Raw genomic sequence first — 19984 nt, 5'->3', positions numbered from 1 at the left:
TCATCTGACCTGTCAGAAGGCTTCTTTGGGAGGCTTCCATTCCTCTGTCACATCAGTGAGCTCCTGTTCAGTGATCATCCGTTCTGTCAGTACAGCTGAATGACTCCCAGTCTAATCTCTGCTGTAGAAGAGATCTCAAGTGGCTAATGCCATGTCAAATTCAGGTACAAACAGCTGCAGTTACAAAAATACAATAAATTATTTAAATAATAAATACAGAGGTGCGTTATTTGTTGTCCTTTTATGTGCCTTGATTTCAGATTTAATAAGTAGGCAGAAAAGATCTGGAGCACCAGTCAACATGGTACATCACTGCTAACACTTAGAACATAGCCTGTCAATGATTGCTATTTGTCTTCTGTCATTTAACCACTTCTGTATGCAGTATTTTCTCCTAATCCTTGCATCTGCAGCATCTGTGTCATGCTATTATAGGACACGGTATTGAATGCTTTAGCAAAATCTAAAGATATGACATCAATACGTTGCCATTGTTCAGATTTAAAGCCCAGTTGAACCCAAACTGGATGCATTCAGCAGATTAAAAATGTAAAGAATCTGTCAGTGTTCTGTACTTTTCAATGTGTTTGTTGTCACGTTCACCTGTTCCACGAATTAGTGCCAGGTCTTCTCTTCCAGGTTCTGTCAGCACTACGGCCAATTAGACACCAGGTCTTTCCTTTTAAGGGCTAGAATCAAGAAAGTCATCACCACAACCTTAGATGTGCCAGCTTGTGTCTTCAACAGCTGTTTAAGCCTCCTAGGTACCCGTGCTTCCAGTGTCTCACCCCTAAGCACTCTAGCATCCCCTGCACTCCTGTGTCACTGAAACTGTGACTGCTTTGCCCTCTGAGATCCTTGCACTCCTTTGCATTCAGAGACCCTTGCACTCATGTGTCTTTAGGGACTATTGCACTCCTGTGCCTTCAGAGACCCTTGCACTGCTATGCCTTCAAAAACCTCTGCACTCCTGTGCCTTTTGAGACCTTTTGCACTCCTGTACATCAACAGACCCCTGCACTCCTATGCCTTCAGACACCCTCGCACTCCTGTACATCAAGAACCCCCTTCACTCCTGTGTCTTCAGAGACCCTTGAAACTCCTGTGCCTCCAGAGACCCCTGGACGCCTGTTCTTCCAGCAACCCACCCTGTGCCCTTAGTAGCTTTGTGACCCCTGTGCACTCCAACTGCCTATGTGTCTTCTGATATACCAGTATCCCCAGTTGCTACTGTGCATCCAGTGACCCCAGTGTCTCCAGTTACCCCATTGCTCCTGTGCCTCCAGTGGCTCCTGTGCCTCCAATGACTCCTGTGCCTCTAGTGACTCCTTTGCCTTCAGTGACCCCAGTGTTCCTGAGTTCTTGGTGACTCCTGTGTCCCCAGCATTGCTGTTTTTTATTGCATTCCTAGGTCACCCAGCGACCCCAAAGCATCCAAAGTTGCCTAGTGACCTCACAGCTCCCACTGACCCCACAGCATCCTGTGTCTCCCTGTGACTCCACTGCACCCTGGTTGCCTCTGTGACACCTGTGTTTCCATTCAGCCTTGGATATGCTCTTGTGTTTCCTTGACTGATGTGCTAAAGTTGTGTGATTAGATTGTACACTATTATCTATTTAGAGGGCAACTGGCTTCTGGAAGGTTTCAATGGTCCTCCAGCACTAGGAGGAGGTGATAGAGTCCCAACCTGTTAAGCCATCCAGCTTGACCTGCAGTAACCCAACCTTAATCACAGACTCTCACAGTTACCATCAGTCATACACAATAGATTTGCCTACACTGCTCTAATAGCACACTAAACGGTGCTACATATATAAACTTTTTTATGTTTTCTAAAAAAGCATTCCAATTATTTGCACACAGCAGGTTTATTGGTCTATAGTCACCATAAATAATGATATACAAAAATAATAAAAAAAATAACAGCTGCAGAAACACCATATTATTACATCCAAACAATGCGAGCTACATTTCGTATTTTTGCTCCTCGCCTGTAATAGACGTCCTTTTTTTATCTAACTAGAATGGCCGAGTTCTTTTGCTGCACACGATCACCGAGACAATAAGAAGCGGCGGCTTTTCGGAAGAGCGCCGGTCTTTTCATGTTCCCTTTCATCGGTGCCAGCGCATAATCTCCCTCGTATGTTTCCAAATAGCTCCACTCTGGAGGCTTTATGTCCCTTGTCTATATGGCCTATTTTGCTGCGATTTATATATAGAAATCTCATAATCTTGCGCTGCTGAGATAGCCACCCTTGGAGGCCGCTCTCTGTTCTGTGTTGAAAGTCGCCGTCGTTAGATATCCAGATATATTAGAAGTTTGGCTGCTTGGCCAAAAAAAACTTTCTAAAACTGCAGCTTTCCAGATATTGTGGATGGTTGATGATTAAATTACAACTCCACCTGATTTTTTTTTACTTTAATTCTTTTTTTTTTTTTATGGGAAAGGTTTGTATTTTTTTTTGTGTTTCTTCATGTCTCCTGTAACACCAGGTGCCCTGTTATCACCTTATGTCTTATATGAGCACTTATGTTTGGTTTTGTTTATTATTTTTTTTTTAACCAACAATAAAACCATTGATTAGATTTGTCTTATTGTTCCATTTTATTGTCTCTTAAACAATATTGGATGTTATTTTAGTAATAACCCCAATGTGTGTGATAACAGTAGGAGGCTTTTTTCCCATGGTGTTATTCCAACATTCCTGTTTTTTGAAAAAAAAAATTACTTTTAATTTCCTTTTTTAAATTATTTTTTTTATTTTTTTTAAATAAATGTTCATTTATTTTAAGCTATACATTTTATTACTGTTGTGACCCTGATGAAGGGTGGCGTGACCCTGATGAAGGGTGGCGTGTCCCCGAAACGTGTGGTTTCTTTTTTTTTTTTAATATAGGTTATGAACTTTTATACTGTTGTGTTGTGACCCTGATGAATAGGGGTTAGACTATTCCTGCTGTGACTCTGGGGAAGGGGGGGGGGGGTAGAGAGTCCCCTGAAAAAAGTTACTACTTTTTTTTTTTCAAGTTATGAACATTTATACTGCTGTTGTGTAAGGGGAGTGCCCCCAGAAACAAGTTGTTTTTTTTTTTCAAGTTATGCTGTGACCCAGATGGAGGGGGGAGTGTCCCCTGAAATTTTTTTCTTTTTTTAATTTAGGTTATGAACTTTTATACTATTGTGTTGTGACCTTGAATGGGGGGGTAGAGTGTCCCCTGAAAAGTGCTGTTTCTTTTTTTATTTCAAGTTATAAACTTTTATACTGTTGTAATCCTGATGAAGGGGGGAGGAGTCCCCTGAAACAAGTTACCTCTTTTTTTTACTTCGTTATAAACGTTTATACTGTTGTTTAGTGAGGGGAATGTCCCTTGAAACAATTTGTTTTTTTCAAGATATACTGTCGTGCTGTGACCCTGATAAAGGGTGAGTGTCCCCTGCAACGTGTTTCTTTTTTGTAAGTTGAAGTTATAAACTTTTATACTGTTGTGTTGTGACCGCGATGAAGGGGGGGGGGGTAGTGTCCCTTGAAACATGCAGTTTCTTTTTTTATTTTAGGTTATACACATTTATACTGTTGTGATGAAGGGGGGAGTGTCCCCTGAAATGTGTTGTTTCTTTTTTCATTTCAAGTTATAAACTTTTATACTGTTGTGTTATGACCCTGGTAAATGGGGGGGTGTCCCCTGAAACATGCATTAACTTTGATACTGTTGTTTTGTGATGCTGATGGAGGGAATATCCCCTGAAATGTTAAATAATTAATGTTGCACTACTCTGTGGAAAATTAATAAATACATATATCACTATATACATCTCATGAATAAAAATGATAAACCTAATTCATTAACAATATACAATAATTAATAAAGTCGAATGTGATCAATAGTGAAATAGTCTCTGTGCTTCTTAGCCAATGACTAGCATTTGCATCCGTGATAATTTCTTATGCCTGCAGAAGCCACGTGGGTTGGTGGCGTAACACGTGGGGTGAAGCTTAGTAATTTCACTTCTGGTTAGGAGCTGCAGGCCTGAAGTTTGGTGTTTTGCTATTACGCAGTTGTATACTACATCTTTATAAGTGTATACTTGGCTGCTTTTACTACAGTATATTGAATAAACTGTGTTATACGATTGGAAGCTGTTCTTTCTTTCTTTCTTTCTTTCTTTCTTTCTTTCTTTCTTTCTTTCTTTCTCTCTTTCTTTCTCTCTTTTTTTCTCTTTCTTTCTCTCTTTCTTTTTCTTTCTTTCTCTTTCTTTCTTTCTCTCTTTCTTTCTTTCCTTCTTTCTCTCTTTCTTTCTCTCTTTCTCTCTTTCTCTCTTTCTCTTTCTTTCTTTCTTTCTTTCTTTCTTTTTCTTTCTTTCTTTTTCTTTCTTTCTTTTTCTTTCTCTCTTTCTCTCTTTCTTTCTTTCTCTCTTTCTCTTTCTCTCTTTCTTTCTCTCTTTCTTTTTCTTTTGCTTTCTCTCTTTCTTTCTTTCTTTTTCTTTCTCTCTTTCTTTCTTTTTTTCTCTTTCTTTCTTTTTTTCTCTTTCTTCTTTCTTTTTTCTTTCTTTCTTTCTTTCTTTCTTTCTTTCTTTCTTTCTTTCTCTCTTTCTTTCTTTCTTTTTCTTTCTCTCTTTCTTTTTCTTTCTCTCTTTCTTTTCTTTCTCTCTTTCTTTCTTTTTCTTTCTCTCTTTCTTTTTCTTTCTCTTTCTTTCTTTTTCTTTCTCTCTGTCTTTCTTTTTTTCTCTTTCTTTTTTTCTCTTTCTTTTTCTTTCTTTCTTTCTTTTTCTCTTTCTTTTTCTTTTTCTTTCTCTCTTTCTTTTTCTTTCTCTCTTTCTTTTTCTTTCTTTCTTTCTTTTTCTTTCTCTCTTTCTTTTTCTTTCTTTTTCTTTCTTTCTCTCTTTCTTTCTCTTTCTTTCTTTTTCTCTTTCTTTCTCTTTCTTTTTCTTTCTTTCTCTCTTTCTTTCTTTTCTTTCTCTTTCTTTCTCTTTCTTTCTCTTTCTTTCTCTTTCTTTCTCTTTCTTTCTCTTTCTTTCTTTTTCTTTCTCTTTCTTTCTCTTTCTTTCTTTTTCTTTCTCTTTCTTTCTTTTTCTTTCTTTTTCTTTCTTTTTCTTTCTTTCTTTCTTTTTCTTTCTTTCTTTCTTTTTCTTTCTTTCTTTTTCTTTCTTTTTCTTTCTTTCTTTCTTTCTTTCTTTCTTTCTTTCTTTTTCTTTCTTTTTCTTTCTTTCTTTCTTTCTTTCTTTCTTTCTTTCTTTCTTTCTTTCTTTCTTTCTTTCTTTTTCTTTCTTTCTTTCTCTTTCTTTCTTTCTTTCTTTCTTTCTTTCTTTCTTTCTTTCTTTCTTTCTTTCTTTCTTTCTTTCTTTCTTTCTTTCTTTCTTTCTTTCTTTCTTTCTTTCTCTGATGCTGAGTGGAGAAGAGGATCTTACAGGTATTGTTATTTGGCTCAACAACCACCAATAACAGTGTGCATCACAAGTTTTTCCTGCCATCTGGAGTCCATTCTTGGAATGACAATGCTTGCTAGACATATATATTTATGTATAGAGGTCTGATGCTTCAGGTGAGCGGCCATCCTATTTTAGTTTGAGGTGACACAAATTATTCTTTGTGTGGTGGAGCGCTTAAGTGGAATCACTGACACAAACTCTAGTCATTGGCTAAGAAGCACAGAGGCTATTTCACTATTGATCACATTGGACTTTATTAATTTTTGTATGTTGTTGATAAATTATGTTTAAGTTTTATTCATGAGATGTATATAGTGATATATTAATTTATTCATTTTGCACAGAGTAGCACAACACTAATTTATCATTTTGTTGGTTTGGCGTGGGAGTACTAGAAGTGATTTATACTTGACAATACTTAATATTTAGTATTTTATAGTGTTTGTTTTTTCTTTTTTATTTCAAGATATAAACTTTAATACTGTTGTTTTGTGACCCTGATGAAGGGGAGAGGGTCCCCTGAAACGTGTTGTTTCTTGTTTTATTTCAAATGATAAACTTTTATACTGTTGTGTTGTGACCTTGATGAAGGGGGAAGTGTCCCCTGAAACATGCAGTTTCTCTTTTTAATATAGGTTATAAACTTTTATACTGTTTTGACCCTGATGAAGGGGGGAGTGTTCCCTGCAAAGTTTCTTTTTTTTTAATTTCAAGTTATAAACTTTTATACTGTTTTGTTGTGATCATGATAAAGGGGGGAGTGTCCCCTGAAACATGCAGTTTCTTTTTTTATTTTAGGTTATAAACGTTTATACTATTGTTTTATGACCATGATGAAGGGTGGAGTGTCCCTTGAAATGTTTTGTTTCTTTTTTAACTTCAAGTTGTAAACTTTTATACTGTTTTGTTTTGACCCTGATTGGGGGGGGGTCCCCTCAAATGTGCATTTTTTTTTTTATTTTAGGTTATAAACTTTTATACTGTTGTGACCCTGATGAAGGGGGGATTGTCCCTTGCAACGTCTTTCCTTTTTTTTTCTCGTTCAAATTAGAAACTTTTATACTGTTGTGCTGTGACCCTGATGAAGGGGAGGGTGTCCCCTGAAAAATGCAGTTTCTTTTTTATTTTTTGCTATAATCTGTTATACTGTTGTGACCCTGATGAAGGGGGGAGTGTCCCCTGAAACATGCAGTTTCTTTTTTTATTTTAGGTTCTAAACTTTTATACTGTTGTGACTCTGATGAATGGGGGAGTGTCCCCTGAAATGTGTTGTTTCTATTTTATTTCAAGTTATAAACTTTTATACTGTTGTGTTGTGACGGTGATGAAGGGGGGAGTGTCCCCTGAAAGATGCAGTTTCTTTTTTTTATTTTAGGTTATAAACTTTTATACTGTTGTGACCCTGATGGAGGGATTGTCCCCTGAAACATGCAGTTTCATTTTTTATTTAGGTAATAAACTTTTATGCTGTTGGGACCCTGATGAAGGGGGGAGTGTCCCCGGAAACGTGTTGTTTCTTTTATTTCAAATTATAAACTTTTTTACTGTTGTGTTGTGACCTTGATGAAGGGGGAAGTGTCCCCTGAAACTATTGTTGATGAGGGGGTCTATTGTTGCTGGGGGGATCTATCGTTGTTGGCTGCATGTGATCTGTTTTACTGCTTTTCTTGCTTACAAATTACTTAACATCACAAAATGATACTTGGTTCTGTATTCTCTAAAAGGGACGGTGCTATGAGGTTGGTAGGGAATGGACCTGAGGAACATGCTTGGAGGTGGGTAGGGGGCAGAGACAAGGGAGGAAGTACTTGCACCTAGTCTCTGAGAAAAACAAAAAGCCCTGCTGCTTGTAATCTCCATTGACTGCCCATAAATGTGGGGATTATTTACTAATGCTGGAGATTGCAAAATCAGGCTCACTTCTGCATAGAAACCAGTCAGCATTGTCCTCCTTTCAGCCAAAAGTTCTTCTGATTTCCTTTGCTCCAGTGCTGCCATCTTGGAAATACTGTCTATCCCACGCATGGGCAGACATAATGTGGGTCTAGGTCCCATATACTGGCAAAGACCTGCTGCTTTCTGTACATGCACAGGGAGGGTTGCAGGATTGTGCGCAAGCATTGACGTTCCATGAGGCTTTACCAGGTCCTACAAACCTGTGGCAGATGTGTGCAGATATTGTGGTTCATCAAACGTTCCTTCACTTTTAAGAGATTCCTTTTCACTTCCTGCTGTGTCAACAGAACAGGAAATAAGAGGAATCTTCACGATGGGACCAAAAATGGTTTAAACCTTTCCTCAATCAAAAAAAAAAAGTTTTGGTTTTTGCTTTTTATGACAGGCTATGCTGGGATTTGTAGTCCTCCAGCTTCTGGACCACACGATGCTCATTCTTCCTCCTATTATATCCTCTATTTCCTCTTCTCTTTGTCAGTCTGTGTGCGTCGGCTCCATTAATCATAATCTGCGGAGAAATGTACACTGATGTTCATTTTAAAGGAATTAATTATAAAGCGCCTTAATCTATATGTATGGAGCTGGAGGTGAGGGACAGGAATAGCTCCTGATATAACGATGTACAGACGGCGGCTCCTGTACGGTGTAAGCACTGCCGCTTTTATAGCCTAATAATCCGCCGCCCTGATTTTCTGTACATTATTCCATCATAATGAAGGTGATTCATCACAGTCAAGGCTTCCGCTGGTTTAAACAGACTCTCCGGTCAGAGAGAGAGAAAAGTCTTTTCAGATACTTTTAATGGCCTCTATATTCTTGTAAAAACTGTCTCTTTCCCTGTGTGTATTGTCACAGAAAGGGGCCCAGTTCTATGGAGAAAAGGACATGCTGAGTAAGTGCAGGAGCGTTCCTAAGAGGCAACAGAGGGTACCGATAGTGGAGCGTACCTAAGAAACAGCAAAGGGTACCGACAGTGGAGCGTACCTAAGACACCGCAGAAGGTACTGAGAGTGGAGTGTATCTAAGAGACAGCAGAGGGTACCCCGACAGTGGAGCATAGGAGACAGCTGAGGGTACTGAGCATGGAGTGTAGAGTGAGGTCAGCGTCATTCCACCAAGAAGAGTGAGGACAGGGTCATTCAACCTGGAAGAGTGAAGACACCACCACTCAACCCGGAAGACTGAGGACCGTGTCATTCCACCCAGAAGAGTAAGGACACATTCATTTAGCCCAAATGGGTGAGGATAATGTCATTCAACCCAGAGGAGAGAAGACACCACCACTCAACCCAAAAGAATGAGGACAGTGTCATTCAATCTGGTAGAATGAGAAAGTGTCATTCAATCTGGAAGATTGAGGACCCAGAAGAATGAAGATAGTGTCATTCCACCCAGAAGAATGAGGACAGCGTTATTCAACCTGAAAGAGTAAGGAGAGTGTCTTTCAACCTGGAAGAGTGAAGGCACCACCACTCAACCCAGAAAACTGAGGAGTGTCATTTCACCAAGAAGAGTGAGGATAATGTCATTCAACCTGGAAGAGTGAGGACCGCATCATTCCACTTGGAACAGTGAGCACAGCATCATTCCACCTGGAAGAGTGAGGACAGCATCATTCCACCTGGAACAGTGAGGACCGCATCATTCCACCTGGAACAGTGAGGACCGCATCATTCCACCTGGAACAGTGAGGACCGCATCATTCCACCTGGAAGAGTGAGGACCGCATCATTCCACCTGGAAGAGTGAGGACCGCATCATTCCACCTGGAAGAGTGAGGACCGCACCATTCCACCTGGAACAGTGAGGACCGCATCATTCCACCTGGAACAGTGAGGACCGCATCATTCCACCTGGAACAGTGAGGACCGCATCATTCCACCTGGAACAGTGAGGACCGCACCATTCCACCTGGAACAGTGAGGACCGCACCATTCCACCTGGAACAGTGAGGACCGCACCATTCCACCTGGAACAGTGAGGACCGCACCATTCCACCTGGAACAGTGAGGACCGCACCATTCCACCTGGAACAGTGAGGACCGCACCATTCCACCTGGAACAGTGAGGACCGCACCATTCCACCTGGAACAGTGAGGACCGCATCATTCCACCTGGAACAGTGAGGACCGCATCATTCCACCTGGAACAGTGAGGACCGCACCATTCCACCTGGAACAGTGAGGACCGCACCATTCCACCTGGAACAGTGAGGACCGCATCATTCCACCTGGAACAGTGAGGACCGCACCATTCCACCTGGAACAGTGAGGCCCGCACCATTCCACCTGGAACAGTGAGGACCGCACCATTCCACCTGGAATAGTGAGGACCGCATCATTCCACCTGGAACAGTGAGGGCCGCATCATTCCACCTGGAACAGTGAGGACCGCATCATTCCACCTGGAACAGTGAGGGCCGCATCATTCCACCTGGAACAGTGAGGACCGCATCATTCCACCTGGAACAGTGAGGGCCGCATCATTCCACCTGGAACAGTGAGGGCCGCATCATTCCACCTGGAACAGTGAGGACCGCATCATTCCACCTGGAACAGTGAGGACCGCATCATTCCACCTGGAACAGTGAGGGCCGCATCATTCCACCTGGAACAGTGAGGGCCGCATCACTCCACCTGGAAGAGTGAGGACCGCATCATTCCACCTGGAAGAGTGAGGGCCGCATCATTCCACCTGGAACAATGAGGGCCGCATCATTCCACCTGGAACAGTGAGGGCCGCATCATTCCACCTGGAACAGTGAGGGCCGCATCATTCCACCTGGAAAAGTGAGGGCCGCATCATTCCACCTGGAACAGTGAGGACCGCGTCATTCCACCTGGAACAGTGAGGACCGCGTCATTCCACCTGGAACAGTGAGGACCGCGTCATTCCACCTGGAACAGTGAGGACCGCGTCATTCCACCTGGAACAGTGAGGACGGCGTCATTCCACCTGGAACAGTGAGGACGGCGTCATTCCACCTGGAACAGTGAGGACCGCATCATTCCACCTGGAACAGTGAGGACCGCATCATTCCACCTGGAACAGTGAGGGCCGCATCACTCCACCTGGAAGAGTGAGGACCGCATCATTCCACCTGGAAGAGTGAGGACCGCATCATTCCACCTGGAACAGTGAGGGCCGCATCATTCCACCTGGAACAGTGAGGGCCGCATCATTCCACCTGGAACAGTGAGGGCCGCATCATTCCACCTGGAACAGTGAGGGCCGCATCATTCCACCTGGAACAGTGAGGACCGCGTCATTCCACCTGGAACAGTGAGGACCGCGTCATTCCACCTGGAACAGTGAGGACCGCATCATTCCACCTGGAACAGTGAGGACCGCGTCATTCCACCTGGAACAGTGAGGACGGCGTCATTCCACCTGGAACAGTGAGGACGGCGTCATTCCACCTGGAACAGTGAGGACCGCATCATTCCACCTGGAACAGTGAGGACCGCATCATTCCACCTGGAACAGTGAGGACCGCATCATTCCACCTGGAACAGTGAGGACCGCATCATTCCACCTGGAACAGTGAGGACCGCATCATTCCACCTGGAACAGTGAGGACGGCGTCATTCCACCCGGAAGAATGAGGACGGCGTCATTCAGCCTGGAAGAGTGAGAACAGTGTCATTCAACCCAGAAGAGTGAGGACAGAGTCATTCCACCTGGCAGAGTGAGGGCACTGGCTTTCAACCCAGAACAGCAAAGACAGCATCATTCAACTTGAAAGACTTGGTACATCCTGTGAATGCAGAGCGTCATGGACTTTCCCTCTGAGGGGGCATCAACATAGTGCCCTGCACTCACATAGTGTACATGATTTAGAGAGAATCACCCTTAAATTCTAGTCTAGTAACTCTGCTCAGGCTGAGATGATGTCATGAGTCTGCTGCAGGCAGGAGGAAGCATTTCCTCAGTCCCCCTACTCCCTCTTGTGATCAGACTGCAACATTGTAACTTTATAGCAAGGTGAGAGACTATAACTGTGGCTAATCTGTTTCAGACTTTTGTGAACACAACCAAGAAGTGCACAGGCACCAAGATTGACATGACTAGGTCATCTCTGAGCCAGCATCCCTGGATGACACCTAAACAAAGATGGTGCTGTCCTTCTGGAGCAACACAATAGATGAAGGCATTGTCAAGGGTTGTACTGTGATCTCTGTGAGAGGTAACAAATAGCTGGGAGTGTCACACTGATACATTATTTAGCATGCTGCACTTAACATGAAGAATACATCTGATGCTGGGTCCACTTTAAAGCGTTTTCTTATCATTGTGTGCAATGTGCATGCAGCAGTAAGTGACTCATTAACATGGGGTCGATTCTGTGCAGCCCAGTGGATGGGGCCCTGAGCTAGCTGCTGCTGCATGCCCTTCTCTTCCCCCTCCAGGGGAGTATACGGGGTTAATCTGCTGCATTGAGGATCTGCAGGCGCTGAGGCTTGTCACTGACAGCCAGTTTTAGACTTTTCATCTTCTTTAAGGTCACGGCTTAGACTTCAAGTGGAGAAGGATTTTAAGGGACGAGACAAAATGTAACTTTTTTAAAAAAACATACATTATATTGAGTCGTGTTTTACTTTTCAGTATAACAGATCCCTTGCATCCCAATTGGCAGCAATGGGACTGACTGCACAGGGATGCACAGAACACCTCTTATGTACCCCCATGTGAACAAAGCTATGGTGTATGTGGCATATTCTAGTATATTATATTTTTGGAAAAAAGTATTGAAAAATCAGAAACAAATGACACTTTCCTTTAATTTTTTCGTAACACATTATGAAGGTAATGTATGCACCCCCATAAATGTACCCCCCCCCCCACAAAAAAAACCTCAAAATCTGTTAAATGATATTACATACTATAAATATGACTTCTATGTAATGTAGCAGAATGGTAGAGCATTTTGCATTGTAGGAGGGTTTTAGTCCGCTTTTGACGCTACATTGTGACGCACACATAGGGAAAAAGTCAGTTTGTGTAAACAATTGTCATAACATCGTGGTAAGATCAAGTTAGGGAGGATACAAAATAGCGTGACAGCAACTTTTTTACAGTTTTACAATCGCTAAATCCACATGGCCTTTTGACACTTTCTGAGTACACGCAAATATCATCCAGATTATCCAAGGTCAGTTTTGGGACCTTTGGGGGGAATTTAACAAAAAAAAGTATATTAAATATAATTTCCTCCAATACCAGTAGCTATAGCAGCAGAGAGGCTCCCACCACCCAGCAAGATGGGTATACCAGCAGGTCACCCTAGCAGATGACATGGGTTCACCTAAGATGTGGGGTCTAAGCACTAACCAGTGTTCACTAGATCTCCTGACAGTGGTGATAGGTTTTGCTGTGTGTTAGTACCAGGTTGCAGGCCTCAGGATCGCCCCAACAAAGGGTGAGCAAGCCGGGGTCCAGTAGCAGATATAGCAGGTAGGGATCTGTCAGGAATGGACTTGCCAATGGTGGTGGGACTCACCTGCCTTGTGGGCTGCAGTACCAGGGCTGGCCAGCGGGTGCTCTCAGCAACCAGAAGCTCACTCCTGCAGTCAGCCATCACCTGAGGCTGATTGCAGGAAGTGTATTTAAAGGAATGGCCAGACCTGCAGTCAGGGCCCTGGTGTATGTTTCCCATGAGCCCCTGTACCTGCATCCTGTCTGCTTCCTGCCTGATTCCTGATTCTGCTTGATCCTGACCCTGAATGAACTCCGCCTGTCCTGACCTCGGCTATTCCTGACCACTCTCCAGCCTGCACCTTTGGTACCTTGTCTGCCTGATTGTTCCTGACCCGGCCCGTCTGACTACGCTCTGCCTACTCCTTTGTGTCTTGTCTGCCCGATGATTCCTGACCCGGCCCGCCTGACCACTCCACCTCGCCAGCCCTGACTGCTCTTATCTGTGTACATTCCATTATCAGTTGGAGGTTTGGTTTTTGTTATATTGTGCGTTATATTTGTGTATAACCCTTCATAAATTATATTGTTACACCATACTTGAGCCTGCGTTTCCCTGTGTCAGTTCACGCATCTCTGGTCTTACCGGGAGCCCTGACAGGATCAAACAAAAGCGTAGTCCTTAAACAAGCCAAAGGTCAATAACAAGTGGTTACAGGTTGGGATCAGGCAGAAGCATAGTCAAGGAACAAGCCAAGGTCAATTGGTAGCGATGGTATGGATGGCAGCAGGAGAGACGAGAGCGAAATGTTGGCTGGAGAAGGAACAATAATCTGGCAAACAGGAAGTGCAGAGACATGGCTTGAATCAGGAAGTTCACAGGAGGAGCAAAGGGTTCAAGGTTCACGACAAACAAGGTCAAGCCAGGATCATTCAAGGAGTTTTCCAGGGAGCTGTGCAGCATTCCAGATGGCTCAGCAAGAATAGACATTGCCAGACACAGTAGAGGTTATAGGTTCAAACCCAGGCCCTGACAATATATAAACTTAAATATCTTTTATTTTTTTTACACTTTTTTTCCTTCATAGGGGGTCTGGATGTGGTTAGTGGAGACCTGGTTTGTACCTACCATACAGCCTTACAGCAATAGGTCATTGCTATATTGATCTATTGCAGGCTGATTGCAGCCAGCAGTACATCACTATTAGAAGTGATCTGTTGCTGCACAGCTGCATGGTAGATGCAGACTAGCTCTCCACTAACCACATCCAGACCCCCTATGATGGGGGTTCAGTGCCTAGTGCTGCCAAAGAGTGTTCAGTGCCCTGTGCTGTTGATGAATACTCAATGCCCTTTGCTGTTGCTGAAGTATATTCAGTGCCCAGTGTTGCTGAAGTATATTCAGTGCCCATTGTTGCTGAAGTATATTCAGTGCCCAGTGCTGCTGAGGAAGACTCAGTGCCCAGTGCTGCTGAGGAAGACTCAGGGCCCAGTGCTGCTAAGGAATACTCAGTGCCCAGTGTTGTTGATGAAAACTCAGTGCCCAGTGCTGCTGAGGAATACTCCGTACCCAGTGCTGCTGCTAAATACTCAGTGCCCAGTGCTTCTGAGGAATACTCAGTAACCAGTGCTGCTGCTAAATACTCAGTGCCCAGTGCTTCTGAGGAATACTCAGTACCCAGTGCTGCTGATGAATATTCAGTGTTTAGTGCTGTTGATGAAAACTCAGTGCCCAGTGCTGCTGAGGAAGACTCGGTGCCCAGTGCTGCTGCTAAATACTCAGTGCCTAGTGCTGCTGAGGAATACTCAGTGCCCAGTGTTGCTGAGGAATACTCAGTGCCCAGTGTTACTGAGGAATACTCAGTGCCCAGTGCTGCTGAGGAATACTCGGTGCCCAGTGCTGCTGCTAAGGAATACTCAGTGCCCAGAGCTGCTGTTGAATATTCAGTGTCTAGTGCTGTTGATGAAAACTCAGTGCCCGGTGCTGCTGATGAATATTCAGTGTCCAGTGCTGCTGAGGAAGACTCAGTGCCCAGTGCTGCTGAGGAATACTCAGTGGTGCTGAGGAATACTCAGTGCCCAGTGCTGCTGCTAAATACTCAGTGCCCAGTGCTTCTGAAGAATACTCAGTACCCAGTGCTGCTGATGAATATTCAGAGTTTAGTGCTGTTGATGAAAACTCAGTGCCCAGTGCTGCTGAGGAATACTTAGTGCCCAGTGCTGCTGATGAATACTCCTTGCCCATTGCTACTAATCAATATTCAATGTCCAGTGCTGCTGATGAATACTCAGTGCCCAGTGATGCTGCTGAATACTCAACTCCCAATGCTGCTGCTGAATACTCAGTGCCCAGTACTGCTAATGAATACTCAGTGCCCAGTTCCTTCCTGTCAAAAGATCAACAGTCTCAGTATAAACAGGCCCAAGTTCTATACGATATCAGTTTTACCCTCAAGCACAACTTCTTCTTTTTGTGAAACATTAGACAAATACAGGGTACGGCTATGGGTGCCAGGTTGCCCCTATTTATGCCAATCTATTCATGGGGTATTGGGAGCGTCAGTACATTTGGTCCAATAACCCATTCAGGGTGAACCTGGCCCTTTATGCAAGGTATATTGATGACATTTTAATCATTTGAGATAGCACAGATGTACAGCTTGATGGTTTTATAGACCACTGCAAGAACAACCCATTCAGAATCAGCTTCTCCCGTGTCATCAGTGGGAGAAGCCTTGTCTTTCTTGACCTGGAGCTCAGGTGAGAATCAGATGGATATATTTTGTCCAAAACACTCTTTAAACCAAGCACAGGAAACATGTATTTACATGCCAAAAGACACCATCATGCCCGCTGGAATCAAAAATGTGCCTTTTTGTTTTATTCACCTTTATTCTGTCTAAATATTTTTGAATCATATCAATTGTGAGCCAATGTGGATCATCTGGAGCTGTGTCAATACCATGCCCATTGTGGACAAGAGCTCCCCCATACTCCTTTGTATACGCAGAACTGAAGAATGTACCGTATTTGCCGGCGTATAAGACGACTGGGCGTATAAGACGACCCCCTACTTTTCCTGCTAAAATGTAGTGTTTGGGCTATACTCGCCGTATAAGACTACCCCTCTTCCAATGCACACCAGTGGGAGGAATAGTGCCCCATCATTGATGTCAGTGGGAGGAATAGTGCCCCATCATTGATGTCAGTGGGAGGAATAGTGCCCCATCATTGGTGTCAGTGGGAGGAATAGTGCCCCATCATTGGTGTCAGTGGGAGGAATAGTGCCCCATCATTGGTATCAGTGGGGGGAATAGTGCCCCATCATTGGTATCAGTGGCAGGAATGGTGCCCCATCATTGGCATCAGTGGGAGGAATAGTGCCCCATCATTGGTATCAGTGGGGGGAATAGGTGCCCCATCATTGGTATCAGTGGCAGGAATAGTGCCCCATCATTGGTGTCAGTGGGAGGAATGGTGTCCCATCATTGGTGTCAGTGAGGGGTGGAATAGTGCCCCATCATTGGTGTCAGTGGGGGGGGGAATAGTGCCCCATCGTTGGTGTCAGTGGGGGGGAGGAATAGTGCCCCATCGTTGGTGTCAGTGGGAGGAATAGTGCCCCATCGTTGGTATCAGTGGGAGGAATAGTGCCCCATCATTGGTATCAGTGACACCAATGATGGGGCACTATTCCTCCCACTGACACTTGCTGACCCTGTTCTAGTACGGTGCTGCTGCAGCCAGCATATGTGGTTGCAGCAGCACCTCTACACAGAGCACTTACCTGCTGCTCCGGCACTCAATTTTCGCGGGGCTGCTCGGCTCCGCCCCCTCGCCGGTGATTGGCCGCCTGTGTGCCTTTCCTGAGCTACAGTTCTGGCGGCCAATCACCGGTGAGGAGGCGGAGCCGCGCAGCCGCACGAACATCCAGTGGCCGAACTGAAGGAGACGCCGCGCTTCCTGGACCGGATCGTCGTGGGACTGGATCCAGGTAAGAGACGTCAGCCCCTGCAAACCCCTGTACTTAATGCCGCAGCCCCCCCTAACATGTGTACCGGCGTATAAGACGACCCCCGACTTTTGAGAAGATTTTCAAGGGTCAAAAAGTCGTCTTATACGCCGGCAAATACGGTATTTAATAAAATTTGCTTTCTCTTTGTCCCCAGTCACCCACTCTAGATTATTTTGTAAAGGGCCTACATGCTCGGACCAGACCTTTTTACTATTAATAGATTTGAAGAATTTTTTGGGGTTGGTCCTGCTATCTTTTGCAATCTGTTGTTCGCTTTCAATTTTTGCAGCCTTTATTTCCTTTTTGCATATTCTGTTATATTCTTTGTAATGTTTTTTGTAACATGAGAAAATGTGGAAAATTTAAAGGGGTAGGAATACTTTTTTAAGGCAATCTACAAAAATATTTCCCACCTTTTGGACTAATATACACTATACAGCCAAAAGTATTGGGACCTTTACACGCACATGAACTTTAATGGCATCCCAGTCTTAGTCCGTAGGGTTCAATATTGAGTTGGCCCCGCCCTTTGAAACTATAACAGCTTCAACTATTCTGGGAAGGCTGTCCATAAGGTTTAGGAGGGTGTCTATGGGAAGGTCTGACCATTCTTCGAGGAGCACATTTGTGAGGTCAGGCACTGATGTCAGATGAGAAGGCCTGGCTCGCAGTCTCCACTCTAATTCATCCCAAAGGTGTTCTATTGTGTTGAGGTCAGGACTCTGTGCAGGCCAGTCAAGTTCCTCCACCCCAAACTCGCTCATCCATGTCTTTATGGACCTTGCTTTGTGCACTGGTGCGCTGTAATGTTGGAACAGGAAGGGGCCATCCCCAAACTCTTCCCACAAAGTTGGGAGCATGAAATTGTCCAATAAGTACACACAGATGTTATCACATTTGAATGCTAAAAGGTTATTTATTATTAACAGTTTCAATCTTTTATTTCAACTGTTTCAGGGATGCGTCAGGGCAACGATGTTGGAACAATGTATCGCTCTGCAATCTACACCTATAACAAGGAACAGTTGGAAGCTGCCTTGAAATCCAAAGAAGATTACCAGAAGGTAGGAATAACAGGATTATACACATCACCATAGACCATTTTTCAATGGGGACACAGACTATAATAAAACATTTTATGGCCTGAGGGATTTTCACAATGTTGGTAGATATGTGATAGCCCTGCACCAATGAAATGAAAATTAGTTTTAGTGAATATCAAATGCATACTAAAGTACCTTCTCCTTGATTATTATTGCCTTTACGGAGGCAACTTCTTGTTAAAAATATGGTTTGTATGGACCTTGTTCTGCTCCTAGGCTGCTATCAACAAATTATAAATTATTGGCTGTGTAGTAAAGGACACCTAATTTTTGTATCACTTAAAAAAAAATAATTTTTAAACCTTTAATTGGTTAAGAGCATCAGATACAGTCATCATGCTTTGGGTTAAAGGACTCCCTCTTCCTCAAGGCTTGAGCTACAGATGGTAAAATCAAGATGGAATGCACCAGGAGACCTAAAGTGAGACTACTGTGTACTAACGGAAATGTAAACAATCAGCTGTTCAAACCCTGAAGAAGGGGATAATCCTTTTCCCCCAAAACACGTTGGCTAAAGCTCCTAACCAGTAAAAGTTTCAAAAGACTTTTTAAGTGATATGAACGTTTTTGAAGTTTTGAAGACATGAGATACACATTATGTTGGACAGAGGTCTTGGCAAGGATTAGAATACCTCCTGGTGTGAAATCTGTTTTATAGTGGTCTATACTTTAATCTGGTCAACAGCCTATATATAGGGAGCAATAGAAACTATTTGCTTAATCCTTATCATTTTGGATGTTGATCAAGTTGGTTGGAACATCCAATTGCCAGATTCCCAACCTGCCCAAGGGCCACAAGAATCTCATAATTACTGGCCCTTGCATCCCAGTAGTCTCTAGCAAAGGGGTAATAGCAGTGACCTCTGCTATCCTCATGGATGACCCCAGCAGTACCGGGACAGGTTTGTCCAGCTCTCAGAACAAGGATGCAGAACTGTGCCCCCCTTCTAATTCATACAATCGGTATACCACCTTGTGCCCATTCTTTTTCCCCTTGCTCCAGTTGTCCAAGGTTGGCATGGACTGTGCACTGCCTCTACATTGCCAATGGCTTGCTTTCTTGTGGCTAGAAGGTAATTGTATGTGCACGCTGTGTTTTTGTGTCAGTTGTGGGTGGATGGGGTGGAGAGATGGTATGTTGGAGCATGGCGTGACAGCAGTAGCTGGCAGAAAAGCATGAAACTGCGGCCCCCTGGTTGATCTAAAGCTTGCATGTGGTGAGCTGGCACCCTCCCCTACCCCTGCACCCTGCGTGGCTTCCCCTCCTGCCCAACCCTTATCCTGGCCCTTGCCCCCAGTCCCTAGTCCCTAACTATCTCCAGTCTCCAACCAAACCTGTAGTTGTTCAGAGTATCTCGCCATCAACTTCTCTAATATGTATGCGGTCTTCGACAATTCTCTTTAGCATTACATATACTGAACATGATGTGTGGTCCTTTAGTAATATCAGGGCCACACTTGAAGCCTTCTTTACCTCATAAGTTGACAACCACTTGTGTTGGCGAATGTATACTTTTGGCTGTGCAATCCTAAACATGGATATGAGTCGCATACAACTGAGCCCAAACTTTCAGGCTGGGCCGTCCTGACTTTGACACTTTGGGTGGAACACCAGTTGACCTGTGCTTTGGGAAGTCTCTATCCTATAAATGGAATTTGGGGTGGTCTAGAAAGTTATATTGTCCTTGCCCGAAAGATCACCTTCTGCCCGCTGTGCTCAGATACAGTATACCCATACAGTGTGCGGTAGGCTGGAAGAGCATTGTAAATGTACTTTGCTAGATGATATTAGGAAGCAGTTTGCTGCTCCAATTCCCCTTAATCCAAAAATCGCAGCATCGTGAGAGGCCAAGTATCCAGTGACCATGATAAAGTGAATTAGACAGTGTTTGGGGTCCAGTCAGTGTTACTAAAAGGAAAAGTACAGTGTATGTTTCCAAATCCGACTGCAGCCAGGATATCAGGCAGCTGCCAATGGCGATCCAGGGAATTTTGTTATCTGCTGAGCATGACGCTGGTCGACCATCTCCTGAACCATTTACTCATTCCTGTACAGCCGTTTATGTAAT

At 43.9% G+C, this 19984-nt stretch overlaps 1 protein-coding gene across 6 annotated transcripts in view; it reads left to right on the top strand.

Annotated features, from left to right (window-relative positions):
- MSRA (methionine sulfoxide reductase A) overlaps positions 1–19984 on the top strand; it is a 515786-nt gene that overhangs the window by 354333 nt on the left and 141469 nt on the right. For 4 of the 6 annotated variants that reach the window (XM_089688761.1, XM_089688756.1, XM_089688757.1 and 1 more), the window contains one exon: positions 17770–17876. In XM_089688761.1, coding sequence (XP_089544887.1) covers positions 17770–17876 — 107 coding nt within the window. Of the gene's footprint in view, positions 1–17769; positions 17877–18918; positions 18989–19984 lie in introns of all 6 variants that reach the window. The other 2 variants (XM_089688760.1, XM_089688759.1) reach the window with 1 other exon arrangement.

The sequence above is a fragment of the Staurois parvus genome, unplaced genomic scaffold, assembly GCF_062004578.1.
Source record: "Staurois parvus isolate SC_StPar_1 unplaced genomic scaffold, SC_StPar_1.0 ptg000453l, whole genome shotgun sequence".
NCBI classification, from domain to species: Eukaryota; Metazoa; Chordata; class Amphibia; order Anura; family Ranidae; genus Staurois; species Staurois parvus.
The sequence above is the reverse complement of the archived record's forward strand: the minus strand, read 5'-3'. Positions and strand labels throughout refer to the sequence as shown.